At 39.2% G+C, this 21855-nt stretch overlaps 1 protein-coding gene across 1 annotated transcript in view; it reads left to right on the top strand.

Moving 5' to 3' along the window:
- The window catches only part of LOC149172983 (mRNA export factor GLE1-like), a 197409-nt gene extending 177543 nt beyond the window's left edge, over positions 1 to 19866 (top strand). Inside the window, exons 5-7 of the mRNA XM_089426532.1 lie at positions 16328 to 16459; positions 19003 to 19125; positions 19214 to 19866. Of these exons, the coding sequence (XP_089282658.1) occupies positions 16328 to 16459; positions 19003 to 19125; positions 19214 to 19441 (483 nt within the window). The 3' untranslated portion in view covers positions 19442 to 19866. The remainder of the gene's footprint in view (positions 1 to 16327; positions 16460 to 19002; positions 19126 to 19213) is intronic.
- The last annotated feature ends 1989 nt before the right edge of the window (positions 19867 to 21855 follow it).

Genomic DNA, 21855 nt, shown 5'->3' with positions numbered 1-21855 from the left:
AAGAAGAGCACACCAATACCGTTCTGGCGCAATATTGGCATATTGAATCAGCTCCTGTACTCCTGAAACGATGGAGCCCTCTTTTCGACCCTGAGCGTGAGCAGATAGGCGCGGGTCCTATTTGGGTTCGCTTGCCGGGTCTTCCGATTCAATATTGGTCTGAGGAAGCATTTATCAAAATAGGGAATGCATTGGGGACCTATTTAGATCATGATCGATCCTACATGAATTCAAATAAAAAGATCATGGCGAGGATACTGGTATATCTGGATACCAGAGAGGGTTTGGAGGGCAAGATGACTTTGCGATGGGGAAACTTCAGTAATGCTCAGCTCTTGGATTACGAAGGGGTACCCTTCAGATGTAACAAATGCCGCCAAATAGGGCATGTGTATAAGGACTGCCCTCTGATTATTGGACTGGAAGGGGGGCCGAAACAGTCAAGACCATCTGCTGGTGGGGACTCTGCACCTGCTCCTACTCCACAAAGAACCTCGGGTCGCACTATTGGAGCGCGATCGTCTGTTCATCAATCTGCTCCCTTTCCGCCAGCATCCGAGCACGTGAATCATCGGCCTGCGCCGTCGCCTCCATTGACCAGAGCACGGGCAGCTGCAGCGGCTGCAAATAATTCGGGTACTCATCCTATCTCTTTCCCTATCACATCTGATTTATCATATGCGCATTTCTCATCTACTGCATGCACTATGATACAATGTGATATCCCCATCCCGCCTCCTTTAATATCTACTGGTTCGCCCTCACTTCCCTTCACCTCTCCGCCCTCCTCGCCGTCCTCTACAAGATCATTATCATCTTATCCATACTCTCTTCGTCCCCGTTCGCATCGACCGGATCCTCCCCCATCTGCGGGACTGGGCATTATTCCTCTGGATCCTGGATTCTCATCTTCCCGTGGTCGCAAATCAAACCTCTCAAAAGCCATCAAAAATGCTAGCGCAGAAGTTGCTGCTGGGCGACAAGCTACCATTACTGGGGTCCTTAGAGCTGATTACCCCCCTAAATCTGGTCCGCCATGAAAGTTATCTCTTTCAACTGTAGGGGACTGGCTAGCACCCCAAAAAAGTTAGCCCTTAAACGACTTTTTGAAGTCGAGAACCCGGACATCATCCTCCTTCAAGAAACGCTTGGATCCACAGAAGACTGTGTTCGTGCTCTATCCACGGTTGGAACAAAATGGAATTATATTGCTTTGGATGCTATGGGCAGGTCGGGAGGCCTGGCCCTCGGCATCAATCCTATATCTATCAAATTGGAATCCTCTTGGGGTGGTCAGGGATTCCTTGGTGCTGATATATTCTGTCGTGATCTTGGATGTTCTCTGAGAATCATTAACATCTACGGACCCTGTCACCACAGAGAACCCTATTGGAGCGACCTCCTTAGTAGAAACATCTTTGCATCGGATCGCATCATTATTGGAGGGGACCTGAACTTTTCCATAGGATTCTCCGAATCATGGGGAGAGGCTGCTCAAAGAGACCCCATCTCAGACTACATAAGTGGGTTATTGGAACAGCATGACCTCATTGATGTCCCTGTACAGAAGAAGCAGCCCACATGGCGAAACAGAAGAATAGGGAATGCAGCACTTGCTAGAAGGTTGGATCGATTCCTGATGAGAGGACCCCTGATTCATCGATTGCAATCTTTCAAACAGTGGGTCTGTACTGGGGGTATTTCAGATCATCACCCTATTGCTTTGGAAATCCTTGGGACTCATCAGAAGCCCAAAGCCCCTTTCAAATTCAACCATCAGTGGCTTCTAGACCCCAGTTTCTCTGGATTGATCACTTCATATTGGAAAGCACACCCCATCGACAGAGAATCTTCATTTGCCAGGGGTTTTGTCAAAAACCTCACTGAATTAAAACATCTAGTGATCAACTGGGCAAAGGAGAAAAAGAAAGTGGAAGACGAGCGCCTCTCTAAGATCGAAATGGACCTGGAAAATCTACTGGATGAAAGAAATTTAGGATTCATATCCCAGGAGGACAAGAATAAGCTTGTGGATCTGGAGAACCAAAAGAATATCATCCTTAAAGGGAGGGAAGAATCTCTCAGGCTCCGCAGTAGAGCCATTTGGTTGAAAGCGGGAGATGAAAATTCAAGATTCTTTCACAATTTCGCAAAGGGGAGGAAGGTGGCAAACACCATTTGGAATCTTCCTATGCCTGAGGGAGGCATGGCAGACACTTTCAATAAACTTTCGAACCTGGGGACCTCTCACTTCAGAAATCTTTACAAAAATCCGGCAGGCACAAATCTTGCAGAAATTATCAATGTAGCTGGTCACTTCCCTCGGTTCATTGAGGAGGATGATGCTGATGACCTAGCAGCACCGGTTACGATGGCTGAACTAGAAAGCACGATTAAATGGTTCAAAAAGGAGAAGAGCCCAGGCCCGGATGGCTGGACAATCGAGTTCTATGCTGCTTTCTTTGAACTTCTTGGTGAGGACATTCTTAAGGTGGTAGAAGAAAGCCGATCTACTGGAAGCATATACCATGCCATCAACACCACCTTCATTGCCCTTATTCCCAAAACTGATCATCCTTCCTCATTTGATGAATTTCGCCCCATTTCCCTCTGTAATGTGCTCTACAAGATCATTTCTAAGATTATTGCAAATCGGATTAAACCCATTCTATCTCGGCATATATCTCCCCAACAATTTGCTTTCTTAGAAAACCGGCAAATCCATGAAGCCATTGGATCTGCTCAAGAGGCTATTCACTCCATTTGGACCAAACGCCTCCGTTGTATCCTGCTGAAGATTGACCTGTCCAAAGCTTTTGATCGGGTTAGCTGGCTGTATATCAAAATGATCCTCATCCATACTGGTTTTCCCATCCCTTTCATCGATTGGATTATGGCTTGCATCACTTCCCCTACTTTTAGCATTCTGATTAATGGTTCTGCATCCCATTTCTTCCACTCTGAGCGGGGGCTCCGTCAGGGATGTCCTCTCTCTCCTTTACTTTTCCTCTTGGTCATTGAAGCTCTCAGCAGACTCCTCATCTCGGCCAGAAGGGAAGGAGACATCCGAGGTCTGAAGATAACAGATATTTGCTACCTTACCCATCTCCTATTTGTTGATGATGTTCTCATATTGCTGGATGGCAGCATACATGATTCTACTGCTTTCGCTCGCATATTATCTCTCTTCTCCAAGGCCACGGGTATGGAAGTAAACGCTGCAAAATCCTCTATCACTATGACAGGTACTTCTGTAAATGAATCACACATCGCTAGAACGGCTTTCCCTTTCAATACTCAGCCATTGGATCGGGGACTCAAATACTTGGGATATTGGCTTAAGCCGACCTGTCAAAAAATTGCGGATTGGGTCTGGTTAGTATCAAAGATTGAGAAGAGGCTGTCATGTTGGAGCCACAGATACCTCTCCAGGGCGGGAAGATTAATCCTCATAAAATCTGTCCTCGAAGCTACCCCTGTTTTCTGGATGGCCATGGCATGGATCCCCCGCAACATTCTAGCAAAACTGCAGCAACTCTGTAATAGATATCTTTGGGCTAGGAGCCAAGATAAACGTACATTTGCTTGGATTGGATGGCACAAGATTGCTCTCCCCAAAAAATGGGGAGGCTGGGGATTAAAGGAGCTCTCGTTTTTTTCCATGGCTCTTGCTGCGAAGATGGGATGGGCACTACTAACCTCTCATAGTCTATGGGCCTCGATCTCTTATCATAAATACATTTGGCCTATTACCAAACTAGATTGGGCTCGTCTACCAAATTGGAATAAATCTGGCATATCCTCGGTTTGGAAGGCTCTACTCCACTCTCTCCCCCTCATCAGAGACAATTTGGTATGGAGAATTAAGGCTGGAAACAGAGTCAGAATTGGACTAGACCCCTGGTCCGGATGTGGTGGTCGTCACTTGCTTCCACAAGAACTCATCGACTATCTCTCGACCCTCGGCATAAAGGTCTTAGCACAGATCGCGGATCCGGATCAATCTGACATGTTCCGTCAGGCATGGAAAACCGCGAATCAATTGAACATCCCTCTGAGATGGCATGAGACGTGGGACAACTACAGAGAGGCATTATTGGAAGCGCATATTCATATCACAGAGGGCTCTGATGAACTTATGTGGCACATAGCAGATCACGGTGTATATACACCCAAGGAAGGATACTTACACCTAATTGAGGGCAAAAAACCACCCGACTGTGCTAGCTGGTGGCAGCACATCTGGAAATTATCCGCATCTCCTAGATCTAGACTGTTCTCATGGTGCATATTGCGGCGTAAAGTCCCCACGGGTGACCAGCTCATGAAAAGGGGGTTTCATGGTCCCAGCTGGTGCGTTCTGTGTAACGCTGAATCTGAAACCATTGACCATTTATTCCTACAGTGTAGAGCGTCCAGAACCATTTGGAGCAACATTAAAGCGCACATTCAATTTGCAGGCAATTGGAATGGTCGGGATGTGATTCATGCTTGGACGGAATGGACTAAGATAAACGGGGGGACGAAACTGATAAACCTGCCTATTATTATTAATTGGGCTTTGTGGAAATCCCGCAACACCTGCATTTTCGAAAACAAGCCCATTCATTGGCCTTTGTTGGAAGCTCACATCATAGCTGCGTTTTCTGAACTGCCCGATCCACCTCCTCAGCGACCCCGTATGCCTGGACCTCCTCCTACCATTGACTGCTCAATACCTTGGGCTTTCTTTGATGGCGCGGCAAACACAAACAGCTGTGGTGGAGGGTTTATAATCCACATAAATGATCATCATCAGTACAGAATCAAAGCTGGGCTTGGGGCAAGGACAAACAACTTCGCAGAGCTCATCACCCTACGCCACCTTCTCCACTTCGCCCTGAGACACCACTGCACAAATATCAACATTTATGGGGACTCACAGCTCATCATCAGTTGGATAAATGGCATTACTTTGTGTCACATGCACACACTCAGCACTATATTACAAGATGCCCTTGAACTTAAATCAGCTTTTAACCATATATCCATCTCTCACATTTACAGGGAGCATAACAGGAGTGCCGACAAGCTTTCCAAGGAGGCGGCGTTAATGGACAATGGCACATGGGAAATCACAGAAATTAAAAACCTACAAGTGCAGTCTTTTTACCATCGGCCTTATATAGATCCAGAGTACCCAACTCTGGATCAGCGGGCAGCATCTTAGTTACTCTAATTTTATTTTTTGTATAGTCAGTTTACAGACATAGACTGAAAATTTTGTAAACTTTTTGATGAAAATCTCACTGATAGTATACAGATATGCAGACCCTGTGTGGTAGTGCAACTGAATGGTACTGAACATCATGATTAAACTGACTCTCATGTAATTTCTGATTATTCAATGAAATAGACTGATTTTTCCAGAGGAAAAAAAAATATTTACAATTTATTAAATTATATTAAATTAAAAGTAACTAATTATCTAAGTCACATGACACGAGGACACGAGACACAGAGGACACATAAATACGAGTATTCAATATAAAACGCATCGACCTGGAAACAGGACACGGGGGACACGTTTTATATATATATATATATATATATATATATATATATATATATATATATATATATATATACCGAAATATAGTTTTTTATCCATATTAAATTGTAGGTTGCAGCTTATCTAATCAAATTAAAATATAATTACTTCTCAAAGTTCATAGTTCACTTTAAAAAAATAAATACAATCAAAATTTACTATTTAGAAATTAGAATGCAACTTACAAGCATATAAGAAAATAACTAAAGTCTAATCCTATTGATTTCCTCTGCCCCTCTTGCGAGAAAATGCCACAGCTTTCCCTTTCCCTCTAGATGTAGATGTTGGTGCTGGTGGAGTTGGCAGTGGAGTTTGCTATGCTCTAGAAGCTGAAGAACTAGAAGTAGGAGCTATAGGAGGTAGACCACGTCCTCTACTGGTGGCAGGGGTAGCCCGGGCAGGTGGTGTCACCTGGAAACATTACAATCTCCCAATCCTGAAATCCTGAAAAACTGATAAGTCTGCTGCATTTTGAATGAAATCTAAAATTCTACTTTCTCCATATGAAATCCAATGAGGCCGGAACCACTCTCAAACATCCTGAGTCATTTCATGGTAATGTTAAAAATTTAAGTAAAAGGATAAAAATGAAGATTAAGGAGAATGTCACTTTTACTTTAAGAATTTAACATTACCATGAATAATATATCAATACTAGGGCCTAGACTTGATCATTAAGCTACTCCACTCAAAAATTATTTGTTTGTTTCAAAAAATATTGCAGCTTATGCAGGCAACGTTTTCTATCAACGGAATACGCGTTTTCCAGATGCAGGACATGACGAAAACTGGCGAATACGTTCTACATTTTACAGGACACAATGAAAAACGTTTTCGACACGTTTTAGGGCCGTTTTCGTGTCTGACACGTAAAATACGGGACACGGGACCTTGGAGCTAATTATTAAAAAATATATTAATAATAATTCTAATTTATAATAATGATAATAAAATTTGTACTAACCTACATTATATAATAAATATTAAATATTAATACAATATACTAGGATTATTATTATTATTAGTAATATTAATTATGATCAATATTAATATTATTAATACTAATTATTATTATGAATTATTATGTTAATAATTATTATTATTATTATTATTATTTACAATTAGTATTAATAATAATTATTATATTAAATTAAAAAAGTAACTAATTATTAAAAATATTATAATTGATTAATTAAAATTAAGATTAATTGTAATAATGATGAACATAATAAAAATTTATATTAATCAATTAAGTATCTCAAAAAAAAAAATTAATAAATAAATAAAATAGCTGACATCTCATCCATAATTAATCAAAAATTATTATTCAAAAAAGAGAGCCGACATTCATCTTAATTTACTCTCCTCATTAATATTTAATCTCTCAAATTAGCTCTTCTTCTATCAAGCATTCAAGTGGTCCTGATGATGGATCCCAGTTGGGATTTGAAACGTTGGTAGAAAATGGTTCTTACTGTGGATTCTCCGGTAACTAAGTCAGAAGAAATAAATCACAGAGGTCTTAAATCCAGAATATTTGTATCCTCATGGATATCTTTATATTCCAAGTCTTCTGGAGTAATTAATCTGTAGAAGGAACTTTGTTCACTTCATTTGGTATCAGAGCCACGTTGGCTGATCACTAGGTCTTTGGCCATCAACCTCCCGACAACCTTGTTGTCCTCAATCAAGCATTCGCTACAAGGAGCTTCTCCATTATGTAGTTGTAAAAAATAAAAAATAAAAAATTATAAAAAAGGTTATATAAAAAAATACATATACATACATACAAGTAAAAAAAAAGGGAAAAAAAAATCAAAATCAAAATCGTAGGTACCAACAGCAGTGGAAGTCGCAGTATGTAGCGTAACCTTGATGTTGTTTCCACTTGGATGATTCCATCAACTTGCAAACCGCCATTGCAGCCACCGCTACTGGCCGCCTGTCCGCATTCTGCCATAGGTCGCCGTGAGTCGCTTCCCGCCTCAGTGTAGTGCTACAAATAAGTCTCCACTTCAAAATTATTTTTCGATTGTTGTTGCAAACCTCACTTCCATCATTTCGTTCCCAGTCACCTTCTTCGTTGTGGTTGCTCTCGTCCCACATGCATCAACCATTTCACTTGCCGTTGCTCGACGCCACCATCCCGCTTGTTGACCTATGTCCCTACCGTGCTCCCTGTCCATTTCGACAACTCCGTTGTCCGTCGTTTGAACCACCAACTGCTGTCACAACAACACAACACACCTCGTTGTTGTCTCTTGGCCCCTGACCTATAACATCCACCTTGCTCCACCACTTGTTGCCACTACCCCGGTTGCACTGCTGCAACAAAAGAAAATAAAATAAAAACAAAACCCACAACCGCTGACAGTGCTGTTGACAACTATCGTCACTGTCGAAAGACCGGAGTCGCAGGTTTCATCCATCGTTGGTCATCTGCTGCCTTCCTCACAGTCGTACACCACTCCTCGCTGCCCCCACCACCACTCTTCACTGACTAACCTCCTAACCACATCCACTCGGTCAACCTCATCTGCGTTCAAAAACCATCGCCACCGCCACCTTCTCATTGATTTCCCGCCTCCAACAGACACATTTTTTCCAGTCTGTCGTTCTTCCCGACTGTTCCCCCGCTGTCGATTTTTTTTCGACACACTCTGCCACCATATCTAATCGCGTGTTCTGTCAGTTGCCTCTTCCACAAACCGTCACGCCCGTCCAACATTCGTTCCACTATTTTTTAGTTGACTCACGACTTATTTTTTTTCATTGCTATATATAAGTTATATATCGTTCATTATATGATTAAAATTATTATACAGTTTTAACCATATAAGCTATATATTATAACTATATGGTTTTATAATCATATAATTAATTCAATTATATAATTAAATAAAAAAAATAAAATAAAATAAAAGGTTATATAAAAAAGTACATATACATACATACAAGTTAAAAAAAAAGGCAGAAAAAAAGAGTAATTTAAAAAAAAAAAATCAAAATCAAAATTGTAGGTACCAACAGCAGTGGAAGTCATAGTATGTAGTGTAACCTTGATGTTGTTGCCGCTTGGACGATTCCATCAAACCGCAAACCGCCATTGTAGCCACCGCTACCGGCCGCTTGTCCGCATTTTGCCACAGGTCGCCGTGAGTCCCTTCCCGCCTCAGTGTAGTGCTACAAATAAGCCTCCACTTCAAAATTATTATTCGGTCGTTGTTGCAAACCTCACTTCCATTGTTTCATTCCCAATCGCCTTCTTCGTTGTGGCCGCTCTTGTCCCACACGCATCAACTGTTTCCCTTACCGCTGCTCGATGCCGGCATCCCGCTTGTTGACCTACGTCCCTACCGTGCTCCCTGTCCATTTCAACAACTTCGTTTTCCATTATTTGTACCACCGACTGTTGTCACAATAGTGCAACACACCTCATTGTTGTCTCTTGGCCCCCGACCTATAGCATCGTTCCTGTTCCACCACTTGTCGCCACTACCCCGGTTGCACTGCTGCAACAAAATAAAATAAAATAAAAACAAAACTCATGGCCGCCGACAACGCTGTTGACAACCGCCGTCACTATCAAAAGACCTAAGCCACAGGTTTCGTCCATCGCTAGTCATCTGCCGCCTTCCTCACAGTCGTCCAACCTCCTCGCTACCCCTGCCACTGCTCTTCGCTGACTAACCTCCCAACCGCATCCACTTTTTCAACCTCATCTGCGTTCAGAAACCATCGCCACCGCCACCTTCTCATTGATTTTCTGCCTCCAACCGAGTCCCGACACATTTTTTCCAGTCTGTCATTCTTCCCCACTGTTCCCTCGCTGTTGATTTTTTTTTTGACACACTCTGCCACCATATCTAATTGCATGTTTTGTCGGTTGCCTCTTCCACAAACTGTCACACCCGTCCAACATTCGTTCCACTGTTTTTTTAGTTGACTCACGACTTCATTTTTTTTTCACTGCTATATATAAGTTATATATAGTTCTTATTACCCCATGTTACCCTTAAGCCCAGTCCTACCTTTCGATCAATACTATAACAGGACATGGCACAGCAAGGCACAGGATGTTCAAACCCGTGTTACCGCCCGTATACCACCTGTACAGGCCAATCAGTTCAATCTCAGCTGTACCAATCCCACCTACCCGCCTGGGGAAAGAGCTGAGACAAGCTTAGAGCGATACGGAACATTGACCTACCTCCGCTTACCCTTATCGCTACGGAACAATATCTTTCTTTTCACTACCTGCTGCTACAACTAGAAATAGCCACGAGAGAGACATGCATGGTTGGTTCTGATACGTTCATGTGTGACCTATTGATTTGATTCGGAATTGATGGGATAGGCTTGAATGATGCTTACGTTGATATGCAATGCCGCCATCAGGTTGACCCGCTTGTCCGCTGAGGGTAAGGACCCGGAGGGGCTTGCGCTTCCTAGTGCAAGGACCCGACAGGGGGCTCGACTGATAAGGACCCTTTAGGGGGCTCGACTGAACCATATAAGTTATATATTATAATTATATAGTTTTATAATCATATAATTAAATTATAAAAAAAAAATTAAAAAAAAGTTATATAAAAAAATACATATACATACATACAAGTTTAAAAAAAAGGCAGAAAAAAAAAGAGTAATTTAAAAAAAAAATCAAAATCAAAATCGTAGGTACCAACAACAGTGGAAGTCGCAGTAGGTAGCGTAACCTTGATGTTGTTGCCGCTTGGATGATTCCATCAAACCGCAAACCGCCATTACAGACACCGCTACTAGCTGCATGTCCGCATTCTGCCACAAGTCGCCGTGAGTCCCTTCCCACCTCAATGTAGTGCTACAAATAAGCCTCCACTTCAAAATTATTATTTGGTCGTTGTTGCAAACCTCACTTCCATCGTTTCATTCCTAGTCGCCTTCTTCGTTGTGGCCGCTCTCGTCCCACACGCATCAACCGTTTCCCTTGCCGCTGCTCAACGCCACCATCCCGCTTGTTGACCTACGCCCCTATTGTGCTCCCTGCCCATTTCGACAACTCCTTTGTTCGTCGTTTGTACCACCGGCTGTTGTCACAACAAAGCAACACACCTCGTTGTTGTCTCTTGGCCCCCGACCTATTACATCTGCCCTGCTCCACCACTTGTCTCCACTACCCCGGTTGCACTGCTGCAACAAAAGAAAAAAAAAAAAAAAACCCATGGCCGTCGACAACGCTATTGACAACCGCCGTCACTGTCAAAAGACCTGAGTCACAGGTTCTGTCCATTGCTGGTCATCTGCCGCCTTCCTCACAGTCATCCACCACTCCTCGATGCCCCCACCACCCCTCTTCGCTGACTAACCTCCCAACTAGATCCACTCGGTCAACCTCATCTGCGTTCAGAAACCATCGCCACCGCCACCTTCTCATTGATTTCCCACCTCCAACCGACACATTTTTTCCAGTCTGTCGTTCTTCCCCGTTGTTCCCCCGCTGTCGATTTTTTTTCGACACACTCTACCACCATATTTAATTGTGTGTTCTGTCGGTTGCCTCTTCCACAAATCGTCACGCCTGTCCAACATTCGTTCCACTGTTTTTTTTAGTTGACTCACGACTTCATTTTTTTTCACTGCTATATATAAGCTATATAGTTCATTATATGATTAAAATTATTATATAGTTTTAAGTTTTTAACCATAGAAGTTATATATTATAATTATATAGTTTTATAATCATATAATTAATTGAATTATATAATTAAATTATATATATATATATATATATATATATATATATATATATATATATATATATTCCACACAAAGTTAAAAGAAAAAGAAAAAAAATATGGAATCTCTAAGTAATGAACAAAAACAATCATTCGCAAGAGATATAGAACAATTAATGACAATACTTGAGCGACAACATGCTGATTTTAATGAGGAGAGAAAGAAAATGGAATCCCTATTCCAAGTTGAACGTCCATCATCACTCCCACAAAACGATGTAATCCAGTGTACCGAGAAAGTGCAGCTAAAAGATCAAGAGAATGGCAAAATAGCCAAACTTCAGCAAAACAAGAAAGCGTTAGAACATGAACATAAAAATCTTGTGGATATGCATTACAAAGAAATAATGGAAAAAGACGATGAAATTTCTCGTCTCAAGGACCACGTCAAAAAATTACTAACACAAGCGAAGTAGACTAAGGTCACAAAGAAAGAACTCAAGAAGCACTTATCAGAACAAGAAGAGGAAACCTTGTGTTTAAAGAATGTTAATAAAAATTTATTAGAACAAATCAGAAATCTAAAAGATGAAAAGCTTAAAATTCAAAACACTGAAAATAAGGTTGATAAATCAGAAATCAAAGAACTTTTACGTCTGAGATACTATAATCAAAGTCTACTCACTCAAATTAAGAAACTTAAGGATGATAAGAAAGCATTAAAAGACAAGTTAGAACAATTCACTCAAGAAAAAGTGTCGAAATCTCCAGTCGTAACAGTCCAAGTTGAAAATAAGGGAATGGATACCTAGTGACTATGACAACTCAAGAAGACAAGTCAGTTGAAGAAACAACACACTTAAATGTTGCAGTTCAGATGATTAACATCCCAAGTGAAGGTTGTGTAACGAACTCAACAACATCGTCCCCTGAAGTAAATCAAAAAATTTCCGAACTCTTAATAAGGGAATGTCAAACCAAAAAGTGCCCTATCGACATCCGAATCATGAGAGTAGACAACTCAACCATGCTATGCATCAGGACCATTCAGACCAGAAACAACAAACTGATGTTCCAGAGAATAGTGATGTAATCTCAATCCAGTCCTATGATGGCAAGTAATTACAAAATTCCAGTCATTAGAATATTACACAGAAGATTAATCTAGGATGGTTTGATCCCTTCTTAGTGCGACAGTTTTTTTTGTCACTTAGAAGATCATATCAACATGTATCGACAAAGATGACAGTTCCGAGACAGAAAGACATTCAAAGCCGAAAAAGAGATCAAGCCTTTTTCATTAACAAGCTTTGAGGACAAAGCTTTTTGAGGAGGAAGGCAATGTTATGAATAAATATATAGGAAATAATGTAAAATAATGTAAATGATAATAACCATAAATAATTATTAGTTAATTAGTAATTAGGTTGAAGAGTCATGTCTAAATGAGACATGACTCTCCATGAAGAGACACCTGCTTGGTATATAAGCAAGCCTCTCACTCTCATTGTATAATGATTCTTATTCACATATTTAATATCTAATATTTGTATCCTCATAGATATCTTTATATTCCAAGTCTTCTGGAGTAATTAATCTGTAGAAAGAAATTTGTTCGCTTCAAAATATGATTTTTCCTATTAGAAACTTACGACTGTGGTTGAGGGAACTAAATCTCTATAACATCATAGAGTCCATATGCGTATGCAGTTTTCCTTTGCTTTTCTACAAATCACTCTGTCACACTCTGCTGGTTGATATAAGTGGAGAATTTGTGCGTGGACACATGCACGTACCCTAAACTAGGCATTGATTCATCTCAGTAAAGCATGACCCTTATAAGACCCTTTGAGGCTCGCGGGTCTTGACGAATCATATGCCAAAGCGAGTCACTCTCATAGAACCTGCACATAAGACCCTCTTACCCGCATTGACTCGCGTTGACCCATTCAGGGTTCTGTGGGAGTGTCCCCCCTCCGACATCCACTCCTGAAGCGCGCTTCCGCAAAAAAAATCACTCCCTAGCATTTTCTCAAAAATTGTATCACAAAGATGCTCCAAACGCAAAAAAAAAATCAAAGAAACAAGAGGTTTTGAGTAGGGAAGGCTAATATTCAATCCTATGGTCCTAGTATTGATATAAAATTCATGGTATTGTTAAATTGTTAAAGTAAAAGTGACATTCTCCTTTATCTTTCATTTTTAGTAAAAGTAAAAAGATGAAAATGAAAGATAAAGGAGATTGTCACTTTTACTGAAAATGAAAGATAAAGGAGAATTTCACTTTTACTTGAATTTTTAACATTACCATGAAATGACTCGGGACATTTGAGAATGGTTCTGACCTCAATGGATTTCATATGGAGAAAGTAGAATTTTAGATCTCACTCAAAATCCAGCAGACTTATCAGTTTTTTAAGATTTCAAGATTGGGAGAATTGCAATGTTTCCATTGGATTTTTTCATGTACTAGGGTATGGAACTTGTATTTAATCAAGAGCACCAAGCCCTCTATGTACCTTGATGCTAGTGACATTGGTTGTCGAACTCCTCTATCATGACCCTACTAAAATGTACCCATCACTCAAACAAAATCTTGTCTTGACATGTTAACATTTTTTTTATCTTATGTTAATTGCTTAGAGGGTGATATTAATGACAAATATCCCAAGATAGGCAATGGTTTTGATGATATGTAGGTATTTGTTGTAACATGATTTTTTTGGATGCTAGAGACCATCTAGAGCCTATTTGTTGATGTATTTTTTGTTCAAAGATAGATTGCACTCGATACTTTTTTATTATGTGCACCCTTACATGCTATAGAAATGAGAACTTGTAAGTTGTGGACATGTGGTTGATGAAGATTATAACTTCTAGATGATTGATGTTATATCCTTTAATCCATTTTGTATGCTTTTTATATCTAATTTATCATTCTACATGCTTTTGTTGACATACATGCATAAAAATATATAAAAATTCGCTCTCAATTTGCTCCCGACGCGGGAGCTTTTGAAAATGTCGCTCCTTGCTCTTGCTCCCAAGCAGCCTTGGACCCATTGACTTGCATATGACTCATATCAAACTCGTACGGACTTGTATACGACCCGTCCCTGGCAGCAAATTTCTTTTTTTTTTCTTTTTTTTTTTGACACTAGGTGGAGGGAAAGGGAAAGGGAAAATGGAAGGATTCTGTATTTCACTGAGCCTTATAAGGGTCATTCTCAACTCCTATACAATTCATCAAGTCAATTCCCAGACGAGTCATATGAGTACGAGTCATGCACCATTGATTCATCTTTTGTTGGATGAATCACAGCAGTTAGTTGGAATACATCAATTGAAGCAATTGCTATGGTGCGAGACATAAGGTATTTAAAAAGAATTGAGCAAATGGAAGAGGGTAGATGGCCTAAGGTGTTCTTTAATGATAGATTGTGCAAGAGCAAAAAAACTTGGATGCAGCAAAATAACAAATGATTTAGTAAATGGGGTATTGGCTTGAATGCGTATCCCATAAACAACAAAGAGATAAAATCTTTTGTTATGGAAAAGTTCCACAAGCGTACTTGGGATAAGGAGCTAGGAAGAAAGAAAACTTACTATATTGAAGTGTTTAATCCCACTCATAGTCATCAACCAAAAGCATACATAGAGGCCAATACCTCTTGGAGAACCAAAATTCTTATTGCTCAATTAAGGACTAATTCTCATCGACTCCGTTGTGAAATAGGGCGCTAGAGAAGGCCAAAGGAAGTGTGGGAGGAAAGAGTATGCATTTTTTGTTCTTCCGGAAAAGTGGAAATAGAAAAACATTTCATTTTAGAATGTGAGGCCTTCAAAGACAACAGGAAAAGCTATGCAAATATGCTGGCAGCTAGCTCTTGGGATAATATATTTAGCAAGGGGTTTGTCGAGAAGCTGGGAGCATCTATTTTGAAGCTTCACAGAAAAATGGCTGAATACATCAAGCAGATGAAAAAGCTATCTGTCCCATAGGCTATCTTTAGCCTCATGGATGTTAAAAATATTCTTTCTTTCTTTCAATATGTACTGTCGAAACATAATACAACATGCAATGAATGTCGTTGGTCTTCTTGCCAAATATAAATAACTACATAAAGACAAGTAGATAGTTTTCACACATGAACCATTGGTCTTGGAATGGACCTACTATAATGGCTTGGAACTTAGCTCGTCAATAGTAGTCACAGCACAACTTCTACATGCTGCTACATGAAGATAATTTGTTTGCATCACATCTGTCTTATCATTTTCCTTTTAGATGAATTTTTTTAGCTTTTGAAAAGAAGCATTCTTTTGTCTTTTTTTAATAAATGGATTATTAGTTTTCAACTTTTAAAGATTGTTACATATGGTCAATCTCGATTCTTATACGATTCGTTAAGTCAATACCCACACGAATCATACGAGTACGAGTCATGCAACATTGATTCATCTTTTGTTGGATTAATCACAATCACAGCAGTTAGTTGGACTACATCAATATGTACTGTCGAAACATAGTGACAACATGCAATGAATGCCGTTGGTCTTCTTGCCAAATATAAATAACTACATAAAGACAAGTAGATAGTTTTCACACATAACCGTTGGTCTTGGAATGGACCTACTATAATGGCTTTGAACTTAGCTCCTCAATAGTAGTCGATAGTTTTCACACATAACCGTTGGTCTTGGAATGGACCTACTATAATGGCTTGGAACTTAGCTCCTCAATAGTAGTCACAGCACAACTTCTACATGCTGCTACATGAAGATAATTTATTTGCATCACATCTGTCTGGATCATTTTCCTTTTAGATGAATTTTTTTAGCTTTTGAAAAGAAGCATTCTTTTGTCTTTTGTTAATAAATGGATTATTAGTTTTCAATTTTTAGAGATTGTTACATATTTTAATTTATCTAATTCTCACTAGAATTTTCACATGTCGCGGGAAAGATTTTTGAGAAATTTCTGGTGGAACGTAATTTTAACAAATTTGAAATATGTCAGATTGCTTTTGAGTCAGAAAATGCATACTACAAGACAGTTGGATACCGAGAAGTTAATGGAAAGATCGAAAGTACAAATAATTATCTAGCTCGCATGAAGGCATATGTAACTCTATATGCAGCGATCATTCAGGTAGAACATTAACAATGAATCCAAATTTCCATTTGTCGTTTCCTTTTATTATGTTACCAAGGCAGTTGAGTGTTATACTTTAAAGACGTATTTTTATGTGTGTTTATCTTATGTGCAACTGTGCATGTATATGGTTATGCTTATATATATCTTCCTGACTGCAACTGTCAGGAGACGGGTCAAATATAGGGATTTATTTGTCAATCGTGCAAAACACATTTTATTCTGAAGTATATGTTGGTCTATAAATGGATATGATAAATGGGCTATCTTACATGTTCCGAACCCTTCATATGCCATATTCACTGCAAGAAAACTCATCTTTCTATTAAAGAATCTTGAACAAGCTTCCTTATTACACCGAAGTGTTGAGTATCCACTACCTATTAAAAGGTGGGACATCGTTCTTATATTTGTGACGTGTGTGACCACCCAGCTCGACGTAAGGGCCATGGTGGCTCAACTGCTAATAAGCAGCCCCCTTGTGGGAGTGTGCAGGTTAGTTTTTGAGGAACTTAACTGTGGTGGGGGGCTATAATATCACCCTGCTTTCACCAAACCGATTAACCTCTAGTGGCTATCTTTTTATCAAAGACAATGAGAATTTGATTTATAAATTATCATAGTGAAATGTTTTAGCTTTTAATATAATTTACTTTGAATCACTATTGGATATTTTATATTGACCTATGCGGACAGTCATCATGATTTAACTGTAAGACAGGTTTAATTCAGCGTTAAACTGTTGATCAGCTTCGAACTAGAAGAAAATTGTGTTATGTGGTTCAGGAACATGCCGGATATGCTTCCATCTTTCCAAGCTTCTACATATTCATTGAAACAGAGCTGTCAGGGTTTTTGCCTTTCGTGGTTGTTCATTGTGTTCAGAGTTTCTTGGCTTGCATGAAGGATAATTTGGTTGAATTATCTGTTATCGTATTTTCTGTTAAAGGCATAATTTCCTTAATGTATTTGCAGTGTTTTGCAAGGCTAAATTGCAGACTTGTTAGTGAGTAAGATGAACCATGTCTGTCTGTAATTAGTGCTTAATATTATCATTTGGTTGTAGCTATGTTAGAATAAAGCATTGGTATTCAGATTTGCATGAAAAGTTCTTCGCATTGATGTCTTATTTATGCAATGAAGGCACAGAGCTAGAACTGCTTCTTAAGAAACATTTGTTTGTTAATGGTCGGAGCGTTCACCAAATTTCATTGAGAAGGGTCTGGAATTCGAAAAATATCACTAACTGGTGAACAAATTTGTTCCTGCTTGGCAAATAAATTTGATCAAACCAAATTAAATTTAGTTTAAATTCACTAAAAAAATAAAACAAATGAATTAAAAAGTAAAACATAAACAAAATAGTAAATACTAGTTATAAACTTGCAAAACATAAAAAAAATTGAATTCTAAGTGACTAAAAGTTAATCCTAGATAACTTATACTGTCCAAGTGTCATGTTGCCACCAATGACATTAAGCTGCTTCCCAAAAACTGCAGGTTGAAATCAACCATTTAAATCTATTGATCTGCTGCCCAAAATTGATTGACCTGCTACCCAGAACTTGATGCTAATAGATTTAAGTATAATTTGGGGTTGCAGAGTCATTATATGAGTTACAAGGATGCTACAGTTATCTACAATATTTTATGAAGTTTGTCGAGATCTTTTTTTAATTATTAAAGCTGCTAGATGGGTTTGATCATAGGGAGTCCTTGTATGACATCAAGGAAAGTGTCACAAATGTCATTTGTTCTCAATTATTAGGAAATATAACACAAGTGTTAGGCCATACACTTTTACCTTGAGCAAACTAAGTTCTTAAGTAAAAGAAATCGCCCTTCTCCTTGATGACTTAGGTCACTTTCACCTATTCAATTCTCATTTTCTGGCACAGTTCTACATAATCCATGATTGCATAACTGTGGTGAGTACCTTGCTTGTTTACTTAACCATGTTATGTTAAGGTGTTATGAACATAAATATATCAATGAATAATAATAACAATAAAAATAATTAACAATTATAATTTATAATTATGAAAGAATGTCAGTTAGTTGGGAAAATTCATTTAAGGGCATCCCACCTGGGGCCCTCATTTGTAACCGAACCATATCATTCATTCATACGTTGTTCAATATATTATATTCCATCCTCAATGAATAACTTTAAAGGTTATATTCAAAGTTTTCTGGATTATTTAACTGTGAGCTAGGTTTGGCTGTCATACATGGAAATTTTTTTCTAGTGGCAAGTTTCTTAACATTGTTTTTGCACTGTTTTTCGGTCTATGACTGTGACATATGTAAGATAGAAGGCAATCAATATAGTCGAGTGTAAGGCATGCTTTTCATTCGCTTTACCAAGCACTGCAAATAACCCAGCTATAATTGTTACAACATTATAGAGAATGCCAATCTTTTTTGTTGCCTATGGTCGAGCCTCTTTGCCTTACTTGTTTACAAAAGTAACTGAATTACGCAATTAATATATTTTCACAGTAGCAAGATTGTCTTCACCTCCACTTTGCTGATTGCAGACAGACATACCAGGCGTTAACAATCTTCATGGTGTGAAGGATGGATGGTCTTGGATGGCTCGATTTCTAAATGCACTCCCTCCCAACAGGTTTACAGCAGCTGCTTTAGAAATATTTTTGAAGGTAATATGCTAAAAAGCCAATGTTTGGGTATCACATCATTTATGTTCTTATAGCATACAATAAGTTCTGTCCCTGTTTGATTCTGCAGATAGCTGGTTTCCGTCTCTATCAAGCATATCCTAGGCCTTTCACAAAACTTTTAAATGCTATATCAAGAGAGTTTATAGAGAGGCTGAAATCACAAAATGATCCAGACTCAAATCCTGTGATTAGCAACTTGGAGACATACTTGACATCTCAGCAATTCAGAAAAGAGCCTGAAGGACGAGCCTTGGCTATCACAGATGAGTCAAAAAGCTTACGGGCTTGGGCTTGAGAAAGATGGTGCTTTTCATTTGATAAAAAAGCACTACTAGAATCTGTGGCACTTTTACTTGTGAGGACAGTTATTTATTTCCCAATCGAGTGTTGGATGAAGTTTTTTGGTATGTATAGTTTTCCATTGTATTCAAAATACTGGCAAGCTTCAGTTATTGAAATTGAAATTGAAGATTTCCTTGCGAGGCACATACATTTGAGTAGAGATATAACAAATGTTACTTTATGGAGGACTGAAGAGAACCTCAGTATTTGGTGTCATTTTCATTGCTGCAACTGAACTGAAATTAGGCATGGGTTTTGTGACCTTTATCAGTCATTTGTCCTTATTTTGAGAATGAATTTGATATTGTTAAAAATATCAACGGAAAACAAAAAAACTGTGACATGAATACAGTAAGTAATTTGCAATGTTAAGGTATACACTGAGGCTCATAATGTTACATTTGGATTCACAGTGTTTTTAAAATGGCCTAGCTAACCGGTTACCGGTCTAACTGGCAGGTCAGCAGGGCCACCGGTTGGAACCGGCTGAAAAACCCGGTTAAGGAGGCAGTTTGGCGAGATTTTGGCCCTAACCGGTCCTAACCGGCTGGTTTAGGACGGAACTGGCCAGTTTGTAGCAAACCGGCCGGTTCTATCCTAAACCGGCCGGTTACCTGCCATGCCCGCCGAGGACCCACAGAATGGTTTTTCCAAGGTAGTTTAGGGGTTTTGGAGAGAAAGTAAGGGTCCTTTCCCTCCAAAAACACCCTCTCCCAGCCTTTAAGAGGCCCTTCTTCCTTTCATTTGTCTCACGCATCTCATTTGGAGTGTTTATGAGTGTTTGTGAGTTTGCTTGGGAGCTTGGAGGGTGTTGAGTTTTTGCTAGAGTAGTCGTCTTGGAGTTGGAGTTGGAGCTATTTTGGAGATAGTTTATAGCTGTCAATGGAGTTGGCATCTTCAAAAGGAGACTAAGGAAGCTAGTTTGCATTTCCAGGTTAAGGATTTTCACTTGAAAATTCCTCATTTGACTGCTATCCATGAATTAAATTTATTTGTGTTATAAATTTATAAACTTATCACTTCTATCATCTATGCTATCAAATCTCTAGTTCTATGCTATCAAATTTTGTAGCCTACATGTGCATTTGTTTTCCTAAATTTAGCTTTGGTTTTCCATGTTGCTTATCTGCAATTTTTTTTTAAATGGCAGATTTTTTTGCAAATTGTAATTATTTCAAGCAAACATGTCTCCAAAAGGAAAGGACAGTGCATGGGCTCATTGTGATATAATTGATGGAAAAATGATATGCAAATTATGCCATAAATCTATTGGAGATGGGAGTATTTTTAGATTGAAACAACACTTCGCTGGGATAAGAGGCCAAGTAACGCCATGTGGTGCACCAAATGCAATGTTAGGTCCTATTAGGGCAGAATACATTTCCAAGATTGAAAAGTCTTATGAGGATAAGGCTAGGGAGAAAGCCATCCAAGATGACATTGCAAGGAAGAGGGAATTATTAGAAGCCATGAAAGAGAGTGGGTCTGTTGATTATGAGATTCAAGACTCAACTTCTATCCCTTCCACCAATGACCCCTTTCACTATGTTCATCCTTCTAATGGCACTGGCCAACCATCAAAAGGAACAAAGAGAACAAACATCCAAAGTTTTTTCTCATCCTTTGCCAACATTGCCTCTTCTAATGCCACTTCCTCCCAACCAAGTCGTCAACCCACTTTGGATCAACATTGGAAAAAACAATGCAAAGAAACTTCTCATCAATACATTGCTAGATGGTGGTATGATTCAGATATCCCATTTAATGCTGCTCACTCACCTTATTACCAAGCTATGTGGGACTCTGTTATAGTCGCAGGAAATGGCTTCAAACGCCCTAGTATGCATGACTTGAGAGGAGCTCTTTTGTAAAAATAGATATCTTCCATTGATGAGTATTTGGTTGAGTTTAAAGATTCATGGCTTAAAACAAGTTGTTCCATCATGTCAAATGGATGGACCAATGGAAAGAACCGCACTATCATTAATTTCCTTGTTTATTGCCCAGGAACCATGTTTTTGAGATCAGTTGATGCATCTGATAAGGTGAAGGATGCAGCTCTTCTATTTGAGATTTTGGATGACATTATTCAGGAAGTTGGGGAGCAGAATGTTGTGCAGGTCATCACCGATAATGCCTCAAACTATGTTCTTGCTGGAAAGATGCTTAAGTCCAAATATAGGACCATATTTTGGACTCCATGTGTTGCACATTGCATAGACCTCATACTTGAGGACATGGGCAAAGTGGAGTGGGTAAAAAACATTGTAGAGCATGCCAAGTGCATTACAAAATACATTTACAACCACTCATTGGTATTGAACCTAATGAGGAAAAACACTGGGGGAAAAGAGTTTGTTAGGCCTA

The sequence above is a fragment of the Pinus tabuliformis genome, chromosome 4_2 (assembly GCF_031772625.1).
Source record: "Pinus tabuliformis cultivar Carrire ecotype Pingquan chromosome 4_2, CPIR1, whole genome shotgun sequence".
NCBI classification, from domain to species: Eukaryota; Viridiplantae; Streptophyta; class Pinopsida; order Pinales; family Pinaceae; genus Pinus; species Pinus tabuliformis.
Note: the sequence above shows the minus strand (reverse complement) of the source record. Positions and strands in the feature narration are given on the sequence as shown.